The sequence below is a fragment of the Gadus chalcogrammus genome, chromosome 17 (genome assembly GCF_026213295.1).
Source record: "Gadus chalcogrammus isolate NIFS_2021 chromosome 17, NIFS_Gcha_1.0, whole genome shotgun sequence".
Classification (NCBI taxonomy): domain Eukaryota; kingdom Metazoa; phylum Chordata; class Actinopteri; order Gadiformes; family Gadidae; genus Gadus; species Gadus chalcogrammus.
In genome coordinates, this window is record NC_079428.1 from 7,381,091 (window position 1) to 7,397,618 (window position 16,528).

At 49.7% G+C, this 16,528-nt stretch overlaps 1 protein-coding gene across 1 annotated transcript in view; it reads left to right on the forward strand.

Annotated features, from left to right (window-relative positions):
• The window catches only part of LOC130370451 (VPS10 domain-containing receptor SorCS2-like), a 55,127-nt gene extending 39,943 nt beyond the window's left edge, over nt 1–15,184 (forward strand). The window contains exon 2 of the mRNA XM_056576205.1: nt 15,113–15,184. Within this exon, the coding sequence (XP_056432180.1) occupies nt 15,113–15,184 (72 nt within the window). The remainder of the gene's footprint in view (nt 1–15,112) is intronic.
• The last annotated feature ends 1,344 nt before the right edge of the window (nt 15,185–16,528 follow it).

A 16,528-nucleotide genomic window follows, 5' to 3' on the forward strand; every position in this document is an offset into this window, starting at 1 on the left:
TTTCTCTGAGCACCCCTTCCCTCGGAGCAGCTTTCTCTGGACCAATCAGGCGAGGCTTTGGTGGGACGTGATTAACCAGGGGAGAGGAGGGCAGGTGCATGCCCCCCGGCTCTAGAACCCAGCACATCCAGTCACTGCAATCAGGTGTCTGGTGGATCCAACATGGAGGCCTCCCTCTCCGCCATTGGGCGAGGAGAATCAGGGGGGGTGAGGGGAGGAGAAGGAGAGGTTGGTTGGTTTATTGGAGGATGGCCCTCTATCATCGGTCTTAATGGCTTTGCACCTATATCCAACTCTCTCTCTCTCTCTCTCTCTCTCTCTCTCTCTCTCTCTCTCTCTCTCTCTCTGTCTCTGTCTCTGTCTCTGTCTCTCTCTGTCAATGCACGCTCTCTCCTTCCCGGGCTGGGGGGGAAACTGTTGCCAGGGACAACAATTCATGGTATGAAGAAGGGGAATTCAAATGTAGCCTATACTTCTTTAAGAAGCTTGCCTCCCGCCCGCTGGGACGGGCTACGGAGGACTGGGGCGTCGTCGTATTGCCATCTTTCGATAGTTTGCGTGTCCCCAGCCCCCCCCCCCCCGACCCCCACACACACAGGTCTTTTTTTCGAACACAACAATAATCATGGAAATGTGTATAATCAAGTAAGCAATACAGCTCAGTCAGCAGAGGACAGAGTTTACGGAGGGTGCATGAATATGTTATTATGTGTGTGTGTGTGCGTGCGTGTGTGGGTGTGTGTGTGTGTGTGTGGGTGTGTGTCTATTATTATTGTTATTATGCACAGCAGGGAGGCATGGAATGGTTGTGAAAGATGCCACTGGAATACAAGTCCACCACCAGACGCTGTCGGCTGCGGGCGGGGGGTCGGTGGTGGAGGAGGGGGGGTGGTGGGTGGCTGGTGGTGGAGGGGTGGTGGGGGGGATGCTTAAGGGTTGGTGGGGGGGCTGGTGCTGGAGGTTGGCGTAGGCAGTGAGATGCTGTGGGTTCACTCTGTTAAGTGCTGAATCACAGAGCGGGTGGCTTCGTCCAGCCCACTGTCGGATTTATAGACAGCCTCTCATTTTAGTGTGCTCCGAGACAAGCTTCCACATGATGATGTCATCGTCTCTGCATCTCTCTCTCTCGCTCGCTCGCTCGCTCTCGCTCTCGCTCTCGCTCTCTCTCGCTCTCGCTCTCTCTCGCTCTCGCTCTCGCTTTCTCTCTCGCTCTCTCTCTCTCGCTCTCGCTCTCACTTTCTCTCTCGCTCTCTCTCTCTCCTAAATGTTGACATCATACAGTATTTGGGCCCCGGCCCGGCCCCACTACACTGTCTGTAGTGTTCTGAGAGGAATGTGACCCCACAGTGTCTCTTCATACACACACACACACACACACACACACACACACACACACACACACACACACACACACACACACACACACACACACACACACACACACACACACACACACAGAGAGGGACACACATGTTAGAAGGGGAAAGTTTGTGTGCCAGCCGATGTTGTCAGTCCAGTTCCAGGAGGTATTTTGGACGCTAATCTCTCTGCCTCCTCTGTAATCTCTTCAGAGATAAAAGTCTCTCCTCCTTGGGACCTCTTGATCAGGGCTAAAGACCCACAAGGGGAGAGAGAGAGAGAGAGAAAGAGAGACCGTTTCTCCTCCAGCCAACAGAGAGAAAGAGAGACCGTCTCTCATTCAGCCAACAGAGAGAAAGAGAGACAGTTTCTCAACCAGTCAACAGAGAAAAAGAGAGACCGTTTCTCATCCAGTCAACAGAGAAAAAGAGAGACCGTTTCTCATCCAGTCAACAGAGAACAAGAGAGACCGTTTCTCATCCAGCCAACAGAGAGAAGGAGAGACAGTTTTAGAGGCATGCGCAGATGAGAGGAGAGTTTGGGGGAGCAGTATTGGGGATGGAGTCTTGTGGGAGACAATACAGTCGATTGGTTTGTGTGGTAGGTGTCCGGTTCTGACCCTAGTGTCTGCAGCCCAATACAGTGGAAGTAGGTCTGGACTCAATGCCGTCTCCTAAATGACTAAACGTTGTATTTGTAATTTAATCATTTACATTCCAGGTATAATCCTGAATGTTCAAATTATCAAAAGTTGTAATTTAGCTTGACCCGTGGCTGACAATGAGCGTGAAATGAAGGATTTGCCCGGTTGGCAAAACAGTGTACAGTTAATGCATTACCCCTTGGGCGTGTACACGAGATTGCATGTGTGTGTGTGTGTGTGTGTGTGTGTGAGAGAGTGGCCGCCTTACAGTAGCTTTGCCTTAGTCCTCCACTTCTTATCCAGCGAACTGTGACCCCCTCCTCCTTACCCCCACACACATACACACACGCAGACAGACACACACACACATGGACACATAATCCCCGCTGTCGCCACTGTCACAATCAACCCCCCCGCCCCCCCCCCCCCCCCCCCCCCCAAACCCCCACCCCCGCCATGTTTATGGATGAGCCGTACATCAGGGGACAGGTCGTTTCCGGACCCTCCGGCTAAAAGAAAAGTAGCAAACAAACTCCACCATCTGCACCGCTGACATTTGGTTAATTCTAGAGAGAGAGATGGAAAGAGAGAGAGAGAGAGAGAGAGAGAGAGAGAGAGAGAGAGAGAGAGAGAGAGAGAGAGAGAGAGAGAGAGAGAGAGAGAGAGAGAGAGAGAGAGAGAGAGAGAGAGAGAGAGAGAGAGAGAGATGGACAGTACAGTAAGGTGTCGATGGCGGGAAGGTAGGGGGGGGATAGTCGGAGAGGGACGGGGAAGAGGGAGGAAGATGAAGAGGAGGACAGGGAGGAGAGGGTCTCTGGGAGCGCGCAGGGGGGAGAGAGCGAGAGCAGCTGGTGTTCACCTCCTCGCTCGCAGGATTTGGGCGTGTTGTTGTAATGTCACGACACCATGCGGTTTGTGTACGTGCCCAACCGCGTGCCAAAAGACATCTGCTGCGGACAATCTGAGTCTGTCGCTACCCGGCGAACTTGCAGATGCGTTTGAAACCGTAACCGACCTTGGCCCTCTGTGCCGCTCGCTCGGCCCCGCTAACTAGCCTAGCACGCTCAACCGATTAGCTCTCTCTGTTTGCGGGGGTTTAACCGGTGAGGTTTTTAACAATTCTTCCACGCCCCTTCACGGAGCGCGTAGGGTTGGCATGACGACGGACGGTTTAGGTCGGGATTTGGAAGAGAGGAGAAGAAGAAAAAAAGAGTGAGCCGGTAAAAATGTGCTTGCTGAAGTTCCTTTTATGTAGTTACAGCCTTGCCTTCAGTAGACGTTCACTGATGAGGGAGAGGCGGGGAGGGGAAGAGGGGGAGGGGGAGAGAGAGAGAGAGAGCTTGATTTAATTTTGTGTAACTTCCCCAACTTCAAACGTTTTTATTTAGTTTCCGGGCACTGGGAGGTTTTTCAAAAACCTTTTACTTTTACGAGCGCTTTCCTGGAGCGCTGCTCTTTGTTTCCCCGTGACTGACTGAGAGTGGAATCGGAGTGTGCGTCGGTATGACTTAAAGAGTACCCGACCCCCCCCCCCCCCCGTCCCCTCAACCAACGGTGAACGCACCTCCCGGTTCGGATGGGTTTGTGTTGTGGGTCTGGATGAGCTAACATGGTGACCTCATTGTACAGCTGAGTGGCCTCCGACTAAACAACAAAAGAAGGACTGTTTAAAGAAATACCGGGAACATCCCATGGGGAGGCAGGATTTACAAAGAAACACGAGAAGGTCTTGAAAAGGCAGTTTTTGCAAGAACGGCTAAGGTCAGCGGTGGGCGTTTTGGGTCGACTTTGGGCTCTGTAGCCCAAAGGATGGGCCAATATATACCTCGGACACTGTTAAAGGCGCTGGTTCCTTTTCATTGTCCCTGCTGTGCTCTTGCCGTGCTACGTTAACTGCCATGGTGTGTTGCAGCCAGGCTCAGTGCAGGAGGGAGGCTTTTACAATTGTGTTCCCAATGACTCTTTTACTGCACATAAAACCGAGAGAAGTTATCGTAATGACGGATAATATGGTTCACCTTAATGGCCCTTCATCATATGGTCCATTTCGTCTGTAATGTAGCATTTAACATGAGGAAAGTACATTAAGGATTTTATGGTTAACATAATCCAAGGTGATATCCATGGCTTGAGTGAATTGATTAAAAGTTTGTCTTCAGATTTCACGTTTGGAAATGTCTTTCACAAATTTGGTTTGAGGATATGTTACAACTGGCCAGTGGCAGTACAAAGTACCTCAAAAGTGATTTATAGTTTTTATAGTGGACAGAACCACACAATCAACCCCAATTCGTCTGAATGAGGAAGTCCAGGAAGCATTATTTTTTGATGAAGATTTAGAGCCGGGGAGGTAGATTAAAAGCATGAGAGAGTGAGGTAGTGAATGAGCTCACAGGCCAATCAAAGCCTTTGTTAGCATTGTCTCGCGTCAGGTGGCGAGAAATGGAGCGTTGCGGCCAAAAAGCACAAAACTCCATTAGCCATGTTAACGCTCAGGGCTTAGCACCGGCTAGCAAATGCTTGCTAATTGCTAAACCTTTGTCCCATACCTCTCTCCCTTGATCTGCTTGTATTTTTCTGATTGGCCAGACTGTTGCCGAGCAGGCTTGTTCTGGGGTAGTACCGGTTTGTTAATAGTGGCCGACAAATGATGTCATGTATACGCTGTACAGTAATACGCTTTTCTTTCTTTGCTAGCTTTATATTGGAGATTAAATCCAGATGAGCATTTTTATCATCCTCGGTTTCAATAGAATAAATATCCAGATAGCTCTGCAACTAAGTCCGTTTTATGTCCATTTATCGGTTGCCATTTTGCGGTCAACAGTATTATGTTACAGGATAAAATTCATTTCTGTCAGGACGTGTAATAGTGTGGCTAACAAAATAGCCCTGCTGTACATAATACCACACATTGGTCTTTGGCAAAGCATACAAATGTAGGATTGGGGACCGCAGTTTAGCATAATTTCCAATCTGCTAACTAGTGGCTTAATAACAAATGGCGCCATTTGTCAAGACCTAAGATAACCACCCCCCTCCACTCCAACCCGAGGACAGGAATACAGGACTGACTGTGTCCCTTTTTTCCATCTTTTTCTTTAACAGGAACATGGAAAGACATGTATCATATTGTACCAGGATAAATAATCAATTTATAAGTAATTAAAGCGGGGCCCTCCGGAATACATTTGCCCGAACGAGACGGGTTTAATGTTCCGTCCCCGTGCTAGGCCCTGCTAGCATCTCTTTGCTAGTTTCACCGCACACCCGACTCATCTTTCACTCTCGTTCAGGACGCGGGGGGAAGGAGTAGAGTGCGGCTAGTGTACACCACGCGCTGTAATTAAAAGCATGGCGGGTTTGTTTTTATCACGCCACGGGTTCAGGCACCGAGTTGAACGGAGAAGAAAGTAGCGGTGAATAATGCTGAGGCAAAAGAAGAGCAAAATAAACAAGAAAAGGGGTGAAATGAAGATTATCTAAATGTAAAATAACTGAATCGGGGAGAGAATGGGAATGTGTCTCTGTCTGTGTGTCTGTGTGTGTCTGTATATGTCTGCGTGTATGTCTGTTTCTATGTGTCTGTGTATGCATGTATGCGTCTGTGTGTGTGTCTGTGTGTGTGTCTGTCTGTCTGTCTGTCTGTCTGTCTGTCTCTCTGTCTGTCTGTCTGTCTGTCTGTCTGTCTGTCTGTCTGTCTGTGTGTGTGTGTGTGTGTGTGTGTGTGTGTGTGTGTGTGTGTGTGTGTGTGTGTGTGTGTGTGTGTGTGTGTGTGTGTGTGTGTGTGTGTGTGTGTGTGTGTGTGTGTGTGTGTGGTAAACAGTGGGTGGTAAACAGGAAGGAGGGCATGGATGGGGGTGTTGGGGGAGATGAGGGGGGGGGAGTTCAGCAGGGATTATGGTAATACCGACGGGAACAGCTGTTGGCCTCGGCCTCAACAGCTGTATCTACTAAATAAGGGGGAACGGTGCCCGCATTCAGAATAGCTCTCGCTCTCGCTCCGTTCCTGTGTTGCCATGCCAAAAAAGTAGCACAGAGTCAGACAACGACAGAGTGAGGGAGAAGTGGCAATGTTTTGAGTCCTCAAATCTCTATCGGCGTGCATTTGTACTCCATCACAGTCATTAAGTATTGCTGAGCTGGTGTCTATCAAAGCCTTTCTAAACGGGTGTGCGTTTTTTGGCGGAAAGATCTGTGTTCGGAACCTTTGTGTGACAAATTGAGAAATAAAAGGATGAGTTTGGGGCTCGCCATATTGTCAAATGGTCAACAACTAAATATTTGTTTGATAAATGCATTGACTATACGATTCTAATTAGAAGGCAAACCCATGCCCAATGAATCCTATTCTTGTACTTCTTGGTAGCAGAACTTACCCATGTGCCTTTGTCTCTCGCCTATCAATCCATCCGTCCGTTTCTCTGGCAACCTCCTCTAGTTCCTCTGGGGGGGGGGAGGTATCCCTGGCCTCCTCTGCTCTTCATCAAGGTCTATAGCCCTCATCCTCCTCATCCTCATCACATTGCCCTTCATCAGAATAACCGCCCCGCCGCCCCGATGGGATGAAAACTAACTCTGATCTTCTGCCTTTGTGATGTCCTCCTCTCAGGGGGGGGCACTACCCCCCCCAGAGCCTGTGAGACTTTGTGGAAGGGGCAGGGATGAATTCAACTGGGAAACTGGAATCCCTTCTTGGCTCCTGATCCGGCTGATTTGAGGGGTGTGCTGGTCTGAGGTTGAAGAGCCAGACCAAGAGAAGGAAGACAGCCCTGCCTTGGGCACTTGAGGCCAGGTCGAGGGAGCAGTATAAATGTTAAATGGACTGCATTTATTCAGCACTTTTCTAACCAGTGGCCACCCAAAGCGCTTTACAATATTGCCTCACATTCAACCATTCATGCACACGTTCACAAATAATCAACCATCAACCATTGCAGGGCGACAGCCAGCTGGTCAGGAGCAGTCAGGCAGTCAGGCAGAGGCGTCTTGCTCAGGGATTCGTCGGCACTCCGGGGATGGAACCAGCAACCCTCCGGTCACCGGCTAGCCCACTCTCCCTCCGGAGCCACATGCTGCAGTGTAGATCTGTTTCCTGTCTGGTCAGTGTGCCCACGCACTCTGGCTGGAACAGACCATAGGGTAAACTCCCCAGCCCACACGTTGGGATCTGTGGGTGAGTTATACAGAATGTAATGCAAGGTTGGGGGGGGAAAATAACTATTTTGTCAGTCTCACTCGCGTTTCATTTCCGGCGAGAAATAGGACACACACACACACACACGCACGCACGCACGCACGCACGCACGCACGCACGCACGCACGCACGCGCGCACGCACGCACGCACGCGCGCGCGCGTATAGTTTTACAATAAAAGTGGAGACAACCATAGGATGGTGGTTTCTCATTTCTTCCTTTCACTCTTTCGCTCCCTCTCTGTCTTTCTCTCTCCCGCTCTCTCTATCTCTCTCTCGCTCTGCCGCTCTCCCACGCCCTCTGTTTATCACTTGCCCTCCAGGCTTCCAGGTTCTTATTCTTCCTGTCTGGGAACACTAAAGAGGCAGTTTAAACGTCTTTGTGTAACACAAACGTGTCTTTCTGCGGATGTGCGTGTGTCCGTGTGTGTGTGCCCATGTGTGTGTCCACGCAAGTGGATTTATCGGTCGGTTCACAAAGGTCATTCTTGTTTGTTCATATTTCGACTCGGCAACGCGTTTAGCACATGTTGGTTGCCCTGTGTGGCATCGATAAGTCGCAGACCCAGAGGGGTATCCCCTTTGAGAGCCAATACACATTGCTTGGCACCAGCTTGGGGAAAGGGGTTCTGTGTTGATGAAAAGCTACTCACCTGCCGTCTCAAAGCCCAGCTCCTGAAGATCTGAAGGGTAGGGCCAGGAGCCTGCCGGACCCGCCTCTCATAATCCTCTTGGTGCCCCCTGCTTGCTGGTAGCATTCCCAGCACCCATCTCTCTCTCTATCTGTCTCTCTCTCTCTCTCTCTCTCTCTCTCTCTCTCTCTCTCTCTCTCTCTCTCTCTCTCCGTCTCTCTCTCTCTCTCTCTCTCTCTCTCTCTCTCTCTCTCTCCGTCTAACTCTCTCTAACTCTCTCTAACTAGCATCCCTCTTTAACTTTTCTTTGCTTGTTAGTCTAGTTCTCTAGGTTCTTTCATTCGCATTATCTTTTAATGCGTTCTTTTTTTCAGTTGTTTCCCATTTCTTTCTGTCACTTATTCTTTGTTCCAGTCTTTTCTTTCCACTATCTTCCTCCTGTGTCTGTTGCTTGGCAAAAGGAACCAAAAATACCCGCCCTGTTTTATATATCTTATCTAAAGAGCTCATATACAGTATGTGGGTTCATTCCAAAGGTGTTAGCGTGCTTTAAATCTAATCCTTTGTCAATTTCATGACCATAAAACACACGTGGTCTTCTACCCAGGTCTATTTTTAGGGCGCGCCCCCCACCCCCACCCCCCACCACCCTCTATTGTTCCCCCACTCCGACCGAGGCATCCGTCACTTCATCTCATGTGGGTAAACATGCCACCCTGTGCATCACAGGCTCCTAATTATAGCAGCGAATCAGATATTCATGAAAAAAAAAAAAAAAAAAAACAGCGGGAGAACAAAAGGCTAATGAACCGCCGAGGAAGACTGCGGAGAGAGCGAAGATCAGAATCTGACGGAGGCAAACAATACTGCAGGGAGGCAGAGGGCAGGTGGGGGGGGGGGGGGGGGGGAGATAAGAGATGGATGGATGGGAAACACAGTGGAGAAAAAACGAACAGAACGATATTAAACCAAGCCTATTATGGAAAGTGATGTGCAGTAATGAAACGAAGCACTCCGCGTACGTGATGTAATCGCTTGCTCTGAGGCCCCGACAAAAAATTATGATTATTATTATAATTAAAAGTCATTAAAAGCTTTTGCCGTCGTAGGATGTACACACACACTTCCCCGGGCTGAGCATCTTCTTGAATGGGGGAAATTAGAAAGAACAAAAATTGAATGATGTCATAATGGTGTGTTTATTTCCGAGGTTTTATAATCACAAGCATGGCCGTGCGTTGCACAAGCTGTGGGCAGCGTGCAGGGCTGGTGCCCGCACGGCGACCCCCCGGAGACACACATTCTTTCAACTTACGCGATAGTCCCAGTATCCTCTTGTTTGGGGGTTTTGCTCTCAAGCTCTCTCGTCTCCACTCATCAACCCACAAATGCCCATGAGCAAATGGACTGCAGTTACACAGCGCTTTTCTAACCAGTGGCCACTCAAGCGCTTTACAATATGGCCTCACATTCAGCCGTTCATGCGCACATTCCCACACCGACGGCGGTGTCAGCCACGCAGGGCGACAGCCAGCTCGTCAGGAGCAGGCAGGGTGAGGCGTCTTGCTCTGGGACACCTCCACTCTCCCGCTCTACCTCCTGAGCCACATGCCGCCCCACAAAAAATACCTAAAGAAGCCCCACATCGACCGGCCAGTGGAACCAAACCTCATCGTATAAGTTCCATGGTGAGGGAGGATTATATGAATTGAGCTGACGATGATGAGTGACCCAAAGTGACTTGCAACCACCGGAGGACCTGGTGGTTCTTATTTGTATGTTATGGGATGTTTTTTCTTTCCTTTCCAGCCAGTGTTTAGTCTGACTGGGTTGGATGCTTGGGTTGTGATTAAGATGGGTGGGGGTCAGGCATTTTGCTTCAACCGTGGCCCGAGATTTGTGGTTGGCTTTTATATCCTTGGGCGTGTTTATGCAGAACACTTGGTTTATTCATGAATCTTCCATCTGCATGTGAATGTTTTGGTGTGTGTGTGTGTGTGTGTGTGTGTGTGTTGGTGTGTCTGTGGGAGTGTATGTGTGTGTGTCGTTGTGTGTTTTCATGTACATGTTCTGCACTACACACTGGCATGGAAGTGCAGCTTTAAAAACCAAAATAGAAATGCAAAACAACAACCTCCCAAATTTAATTTGGCTGGGGATTTATTGTTGTGCTCCGACGAAATCAATTTAGTTCGACTTTTTGGAAATGGGCAAAAATGGGCTCGCTGATTTTAATGGATTTTTTTTGCCTTCTTGTTTTTACCAGACTGTGAAAAATTGTGTGTGTGTGGTCTGGATTGTGGAGAATGCGTTCAGCCTCGGGGGGGCTTGGGGGGGGGGGGGGTATCTTTCACGGATGGAGAGAGATTGTGTATCTTCTCCGCGGCTTTTAATAAACGAATGACTGCATTCTTTCTTCCTCATCTGGAATTTGTCGTCTGCGAGTCTGAACCTCCCCGTGCTCTGACCTTACCCTCTAACATCCTCCAGCTTCCTCGACGTCTCATTATGTCCCCTCTCTTTGTCTCGATCCTTTCTCTTTGCTATTCCTCCCCCCTACCTCCCCCCCCCCCCCCCCCCCCCCAATCCTCCAGCACCTCAATGGTGTATTGATAGACTTCACCGTGGACGCCTGGGTGACAGGCTGGGGGCCACTCCACTTCTCTCCAGAGTCTAGTTCACGGTCAAGCTTGTGTCATGAAGTTTTTCGCTCTCAATGGGGTCTCTTGTAGCTCTGGTTGAATTCCCCAGGGGTCTTGACCGTCCCCCTGTTGACTTCTCTCCCCTCCCCTGCCCCGTTTCCAGTGAATACCATTGTGACTTATTGTGCCGCAGGCTCACAAACAAAGATCCCATAGTGTGGTGCTGTGTGTGCTGGCTATGTGGTCGCGGCCCCACTGGCGTGGTTTCCCAAAGGGAAGTGTTTCAATTCGGTTCGCAGCACATAGTTTTTCCATCGCGGCTGGTTTTATCATAATCGACACAGGATACCACTTTACGTTTGGTTTTGCTTTGGTTCTAGAAATGTATATCCTTTTACTGAAAGGTTGCACATTTAATTTGAAATCTCCATCTCCTTTTGTGTTTGGGATTTGTTTGGAATTCTGATTGGATGGATTTATTCTCTCTCTCTCTCTCTCTCTGCCTCTCCCTTTCCCTCTCTCTCTTCCCTCTCCCCCTCCCTCTCCTTTTCCCTCTCTTTCTCGCTCTCCTCTTCCTCTCCATCTCCCCCTCCCTCTCCTTTTCCCTCTCTCTCTCTCTCTCTCTCTCTCTCTCTCTCTCTCTCTTCCCTCTCCCTCTCCCTTTCTCCCTCTTTCTCTCTCTCTCTCTCTCCCTCCCTCCCTGCCTCTGGGAAAAGTTCTGTAGCGTGTGCCAACTCCTCCATCCGGGTGAATGAGCTGTCGTCGGGGCCAGCCAAGAAGCGGGTCTTAAGGTGCTGGTCCGTTACACCAAAGGCAATAGAGAAATCTGGCGTCCGCACTGTTCAGCGGTTTTGTCAGTGTGGGTATGGTGGTGTCAGCCAAATAAGAGCTCCCTCTGCCCACCTGCCTGCCATGATTAATGGAAAACCAGCATTCGTTCTCTGTCCACCTCTCCCTGCAGAGAACGAGAAAAAAACCTTGGTTTGTTTTATGCGGGGAGCAGGGATCAGTGGTGGGGTCCCAACGCTGGGAGTGGCCTTCGAGGGGTACGGCTGGGAATGGGGGGGGAATCGCTTTATGACCCACCTCTTGGGAAATCTCAGACTCGATGGTGTAATGTCAAGATACGTGTCAAAAAAAGAGTCCTTCCTTTTCTAGACGTCGTGACTGTTCGTTTCCTTGCTTTGACGTCTACAACGCAGTCTCCTTGACCAAACATCTAGAAAATAGTTTCCTTCCACTATTTCGGCTAGACTTTACTTTCATATTCTGATCATTTAAAATAACTATTCTGGAGTTTTTCTAGAAACACAGAATTTGGCCAGTTCTGTGTTTGACGAGACATTTCGCCTGAAACCTATGACCCTTATGTATAAAAATATGTATCAATGAATATATTTATTTAATGATTTATCATTATTTAAACCCTGTTCCCATCCTGCCTCACCTTTTGAATCTACTCCAAGAGTCAAATCCCACGCATTTCATTCGTCCGATGTCGGTAAACCGGTTTGGGCCGCATTGCTTTCACACCTACGTGATCTTTTATGGTTTGAGTTTTAGTCAACGAGTACAAAGAGAAAGTGCTTTTGATGCGTTGTGGTGCTATCGTCTCAGTGCTGGGATCTGGCTGTCGTCTGCCGAGGCATGCGGCCCACCTGAAGCAGGGAAAAGACTTCCTTGGCCCCCAAACCCCTCGCTCTCCGTCATCAAGCGGCATGCCATCAGACGAGAGGCGACAGCTGCGTGGAGGGGGCTGCAAAATCTGTTCCCACCGACGCCATCTGAGCCACAGTTGGCCACCGCAAGCTCTCGCCGCATGTCACATGACTCAAGGAGGGGGTGGGGGGGGGGGGGTAGTTTGGCTTGCCAGTTCGGATCCCGCCGTCCATCCCGAGCCAAGGCTGTTTTTTTGCAGCTTCAGCCGGTCTGGACGATGCTGAAGCTCCTTGAACACTTTGGTCCAAAACGAAGCTCTTCCTCCCACAAGACGCCCTCACAGACCGTACCCCCCCCCCCCCCCCTCTCTCAGGAGGACAGGAGGCGGGAGTCCCAGAGAGGTGTTCTGAGCCAAGAGTCTCCTGTGCCTTCAGAAGAGCGGCTTGCCTTATTTCACGGTCAGCTTGTCGTGTTTCAGGCTGGCAGAGACCAGTCTGCATGGCCGTCCGTCCGTCCGTCCGTCCACAACCACACACCCAGTAGCTGCTTTCGTCTCTGCCAGGCTACAGCGCCCGGTGTGTGTGTGTGTGTGTGTGCATTGGAAGAGGGACAGACCACCACCGCAGGGGCTTCAAACACCCATCCGCTTTGTACGAAGCATTAGGAGGTTTCCTCAAGGCGGTCGTTCTTAATGCCAAGTCAAACCCATTGTTATATAGACATAAGCGAGACGATTTGGATCTGCTTCGGGTTAGCCTTCGAGTTCTGTTCAAAACAAAGGTTGGGTGGTTGAGAATGCGCAATGTTGGTGGAGGGATTTTGTCCGTCACAGAGAGCATTAATACTGTAGTGGATATTGAGGTTGTTGTTGCACTAGACAAAGAGATTTTTTTGGTCTTTAGATCTTTACTCTCTTCTAGAATCTCAACCTACACCTAAAGGATTTAAGGATTTGTATATCCACTTCACATGAGTTAATGCAACGTTATCGATGTTGATTTAGGACGGAAGGGAGTTTTAATCTTACCTATTGAGATACAGGCACAAATATGAATGCTCCATATTACAGACTCTATAAAAACACTGAGCACAGATAGACGGATTGGTGCGACCACATGCAGTGACTCCAGTCCATCACGGATAAAGCCCCCTCCATCGTAGCTCGAACCCAGGGTCTGTTACCACTCCCCTCGGAACCTATCACCTCCTCAGATCCACCTGTCAATCACGCATCAAGATCAATGCCCCTCTCCTCCAAGACGCCTCGCCCGCTGGCGGGAGTTTTTCGCCATGGCAACGGTAATTCCCATAACGCTCTTGGCTGTCAAGAACGGAGGGGGGGGGGGGGTGAAAGACAAGAGCCTCTGATCCGGCCTGCACCCAGGGGGGAGGGTGGGGTGTGTGTGTGGGGGGGGGGCTGAGATGTCGTAGGGGGGGAGGGGAGGGGGAAGAGAGGGTGGGCTTTCGTTGTGTTTCCGGGCGGCGAGTTCATGGGTGCATAAATAATAGATATTTCTTCCTGAGTTTCTCTCCCCCGTCGAATCCACAATCTCTCTCCCCCTCCCCTCCCCCTTCTCCCCACACCCTCTGCTTCTCGTGCAGCTCTCTCGTTGCGCATTCGTCTTGGGTAGGAGCTCGCTGGTAATGAAGCCAGGGGGAGAATGATAAAAGAGCGAAGGGGTTGCTTCTAGCTAGGAGCCTGGCAGGAGGTGGCGGAGGGAGCGTTATCTGCGGGCGCGCTCCCTCCGCCACCTCCCGACACCTTCTGCGTTCTGACACCTTCCGCCACGTCGCTCGCTAGCTACCCTCGGTAACTCCCCGCTCTGTGTAGTCTGCAGAGGGGGTCCCCATGGAGAGTGTCAGAGTGTCTGATCCACCTATGGAGCTCGCCTTTATTTATTCAGGGAAGTAGACACGTCGAGAAAACGTGCGGCGTTCTCATTTTCAAGTGTACCCCGTCCATATTAAGCCCGCAGTTAAATAAGAAAATCCAATTCAACCCGGTTTTTGGATGCTAATCCAAACACGGGGAGCATAAAATGAGAAGGCATAGAGGCCAGCCGAGCGTAATACAGCTCTTCCCATAAAGGCGCTGGACCGAACCGGGCGTGGCTGTGCATTATTCTGGCTTTATTCGTTTGAAAATGCCCGTTGTATGAACGTGACTCCTGATGTAAACTGTGATTTTGTCGTTCACCAACCCTACCATCCAGGTGTCTGTTTATGTCAGCCATTATTTCTTCCACAATTTCCACTGATGAATTATCGTTTTTTTAACGTTTCCCCACAACAACAACAACAGTTATTCCATTATCGTACTATGTTCCATTCAATCAGTGTTGCATTACCCATTTATATTGTCTGGAACAGGAAATTAGAAACGTCCTTCACCAAGAAAAACCTAAATAAACATTGGATATCTTTTGTGAATCATAAACACCAAATTATGTACGATATCAACTCTACACAGTGTTCAACTTTTTGACTCTTAGTTGAAAGATTGCTGCCAAAGACTTTATTTTAAAACGTGTTCACCAATAGTCACTTAGGATCACTTTATCCACTTAATATTTGCATACATGCAGCGCATATCTTGCTATGCATATTTGCACCGTATGCCTCTTAGCGGAAAAAAAATATTTTCAACTCATAATAACCACTTCGTTCTCAACATTTAGGCAACATCGACTTCTTGCCCCTCAAGTGTAGCTCACTGTTCCTAATCATTTATTTGTAGTTATATTTTATTTCTAACACTTTGATTGTAATACGAATTTTATTTTTATTTGTTGGAAATGTGTGCTGATAGCTTGATAATCTTGGTCACGGAGTCGGTGGAGAGTGTCTCAAAGGCCACAACACTGTCGATGACAAGCCCGTCTGACTTCTTCCCCAAGGAACCCTTTCAATTCCATCCATGGCTCCAGCATGACCTCCGTGTGCTAAACCTCTCTCTCTCTCTCTGCTCCCTTCTCCTACAGGTCATCCTCATACTGACCAAGTACTACCACGCAGACTCCTCCAAAGTGCTGGAGAGCTCGCTCTGGAGGTAAGGCCCCGGGTCCCGAGTCTGTAGACGACTGGCGTGTTGTTTTTGGGAGGTTACGAGGTGACGGTGACGGGGCTGGGGAGGTCGGCGGGTCCTTTGGAAGAGGCTGTGCTGAAATGAAGAAAATGTCGCTTTACTTGGCACAGGAAACAAATAACACAGACGTGGGGGGAGAGGGGGGAGGGTGGGGCATCTGTTAGGGCGGCTAGCATATCAGAGCATCCCAGCAGGGCCCTCGCCGGTGCCAGGGAGGTGGGGGTGGCGGGCCCCAGCCTCTTCCTGTGTCGGCGGCGGCGGTGGTGCCTGCCAAGCAACACTTCACACCTTCTCTGTGTTGGAAGGCGGCACGGTATAGAGATGGACAGGGATGGGGTTAGCCAAACGACCGACAACCTTAAGGGCGACAGCCAATGAGTCTGTGGGATGATCCTCGGGGCGAGGTTGGGGTTTTGGAGATAACATGAATGGCAGTGCTTTTAATTTGAAGGAGCAAGCGCCTGCCCCCTGTTTATGTTCCTCTTTCCTCTGTACCATTGCACATCTCTTTCCTTACAACATCCATTACTGCTGTGAATGATACATCCTGTCTCAGAGTGTGACCGTAACGCTGGCTAATTAAAATTTGCCTCGTTGGAGGGCATGCTCCGCACATCCCAACATTTCAGTGCGCATACACCCATGGTCTGATAGAAAGGATGGGGGGGAGGGTAGCAGAGGGTATGGGGGTATTTAATTCAAGCCGGCCACCCCTCTGAGGCCTCGCTGACTTCAAAGCCTCCGTCTCTCATTAGCCTCGACTGCCAGTCTCCACCGAGGACAAGAGCATGAATAATGGACTAGTCTTCCCCCTCTCTCTTGTTGATGTTTTAATTGTTTGTGGCTTATGAATAATAATACCTCTCTCGTCTTTGGTTGCCGGACGGACGGCATTGAGAGGCGGAAAATAATGAGAGAAAAAAAAGAAAGCAGCAACATCGAGCTAAACTGAGGAGGAGCGTCCAAGGGACAAGGCTAGCCGTCGCCTCTCTCGGGTGTCGGATAGCGCAGACGATTAGCATGAAATTAGCATGACGTGTAGCGGGTGGCGTAATGATGCAGGCGAGCTGTACGACGTTGACATTTGTTAATGGCACGCGTTGGCATGCATAGGCTTGTGGACAGACAGGCACAAGCCAGAGGAGGCTTTTTTCACGAAGAAACATACTAAATTCCATGGTTTTGGTGGTTTTGGCTTTAGTGTTAGCTCACAGCACTTTCGGAGAACCAGAAACTATTTTCTATTTTCATTGTGCGCTCAGAGGCGTTATCGCGAGCTATGTTAACAGCGGATTTGGCGTGCAACGATGCC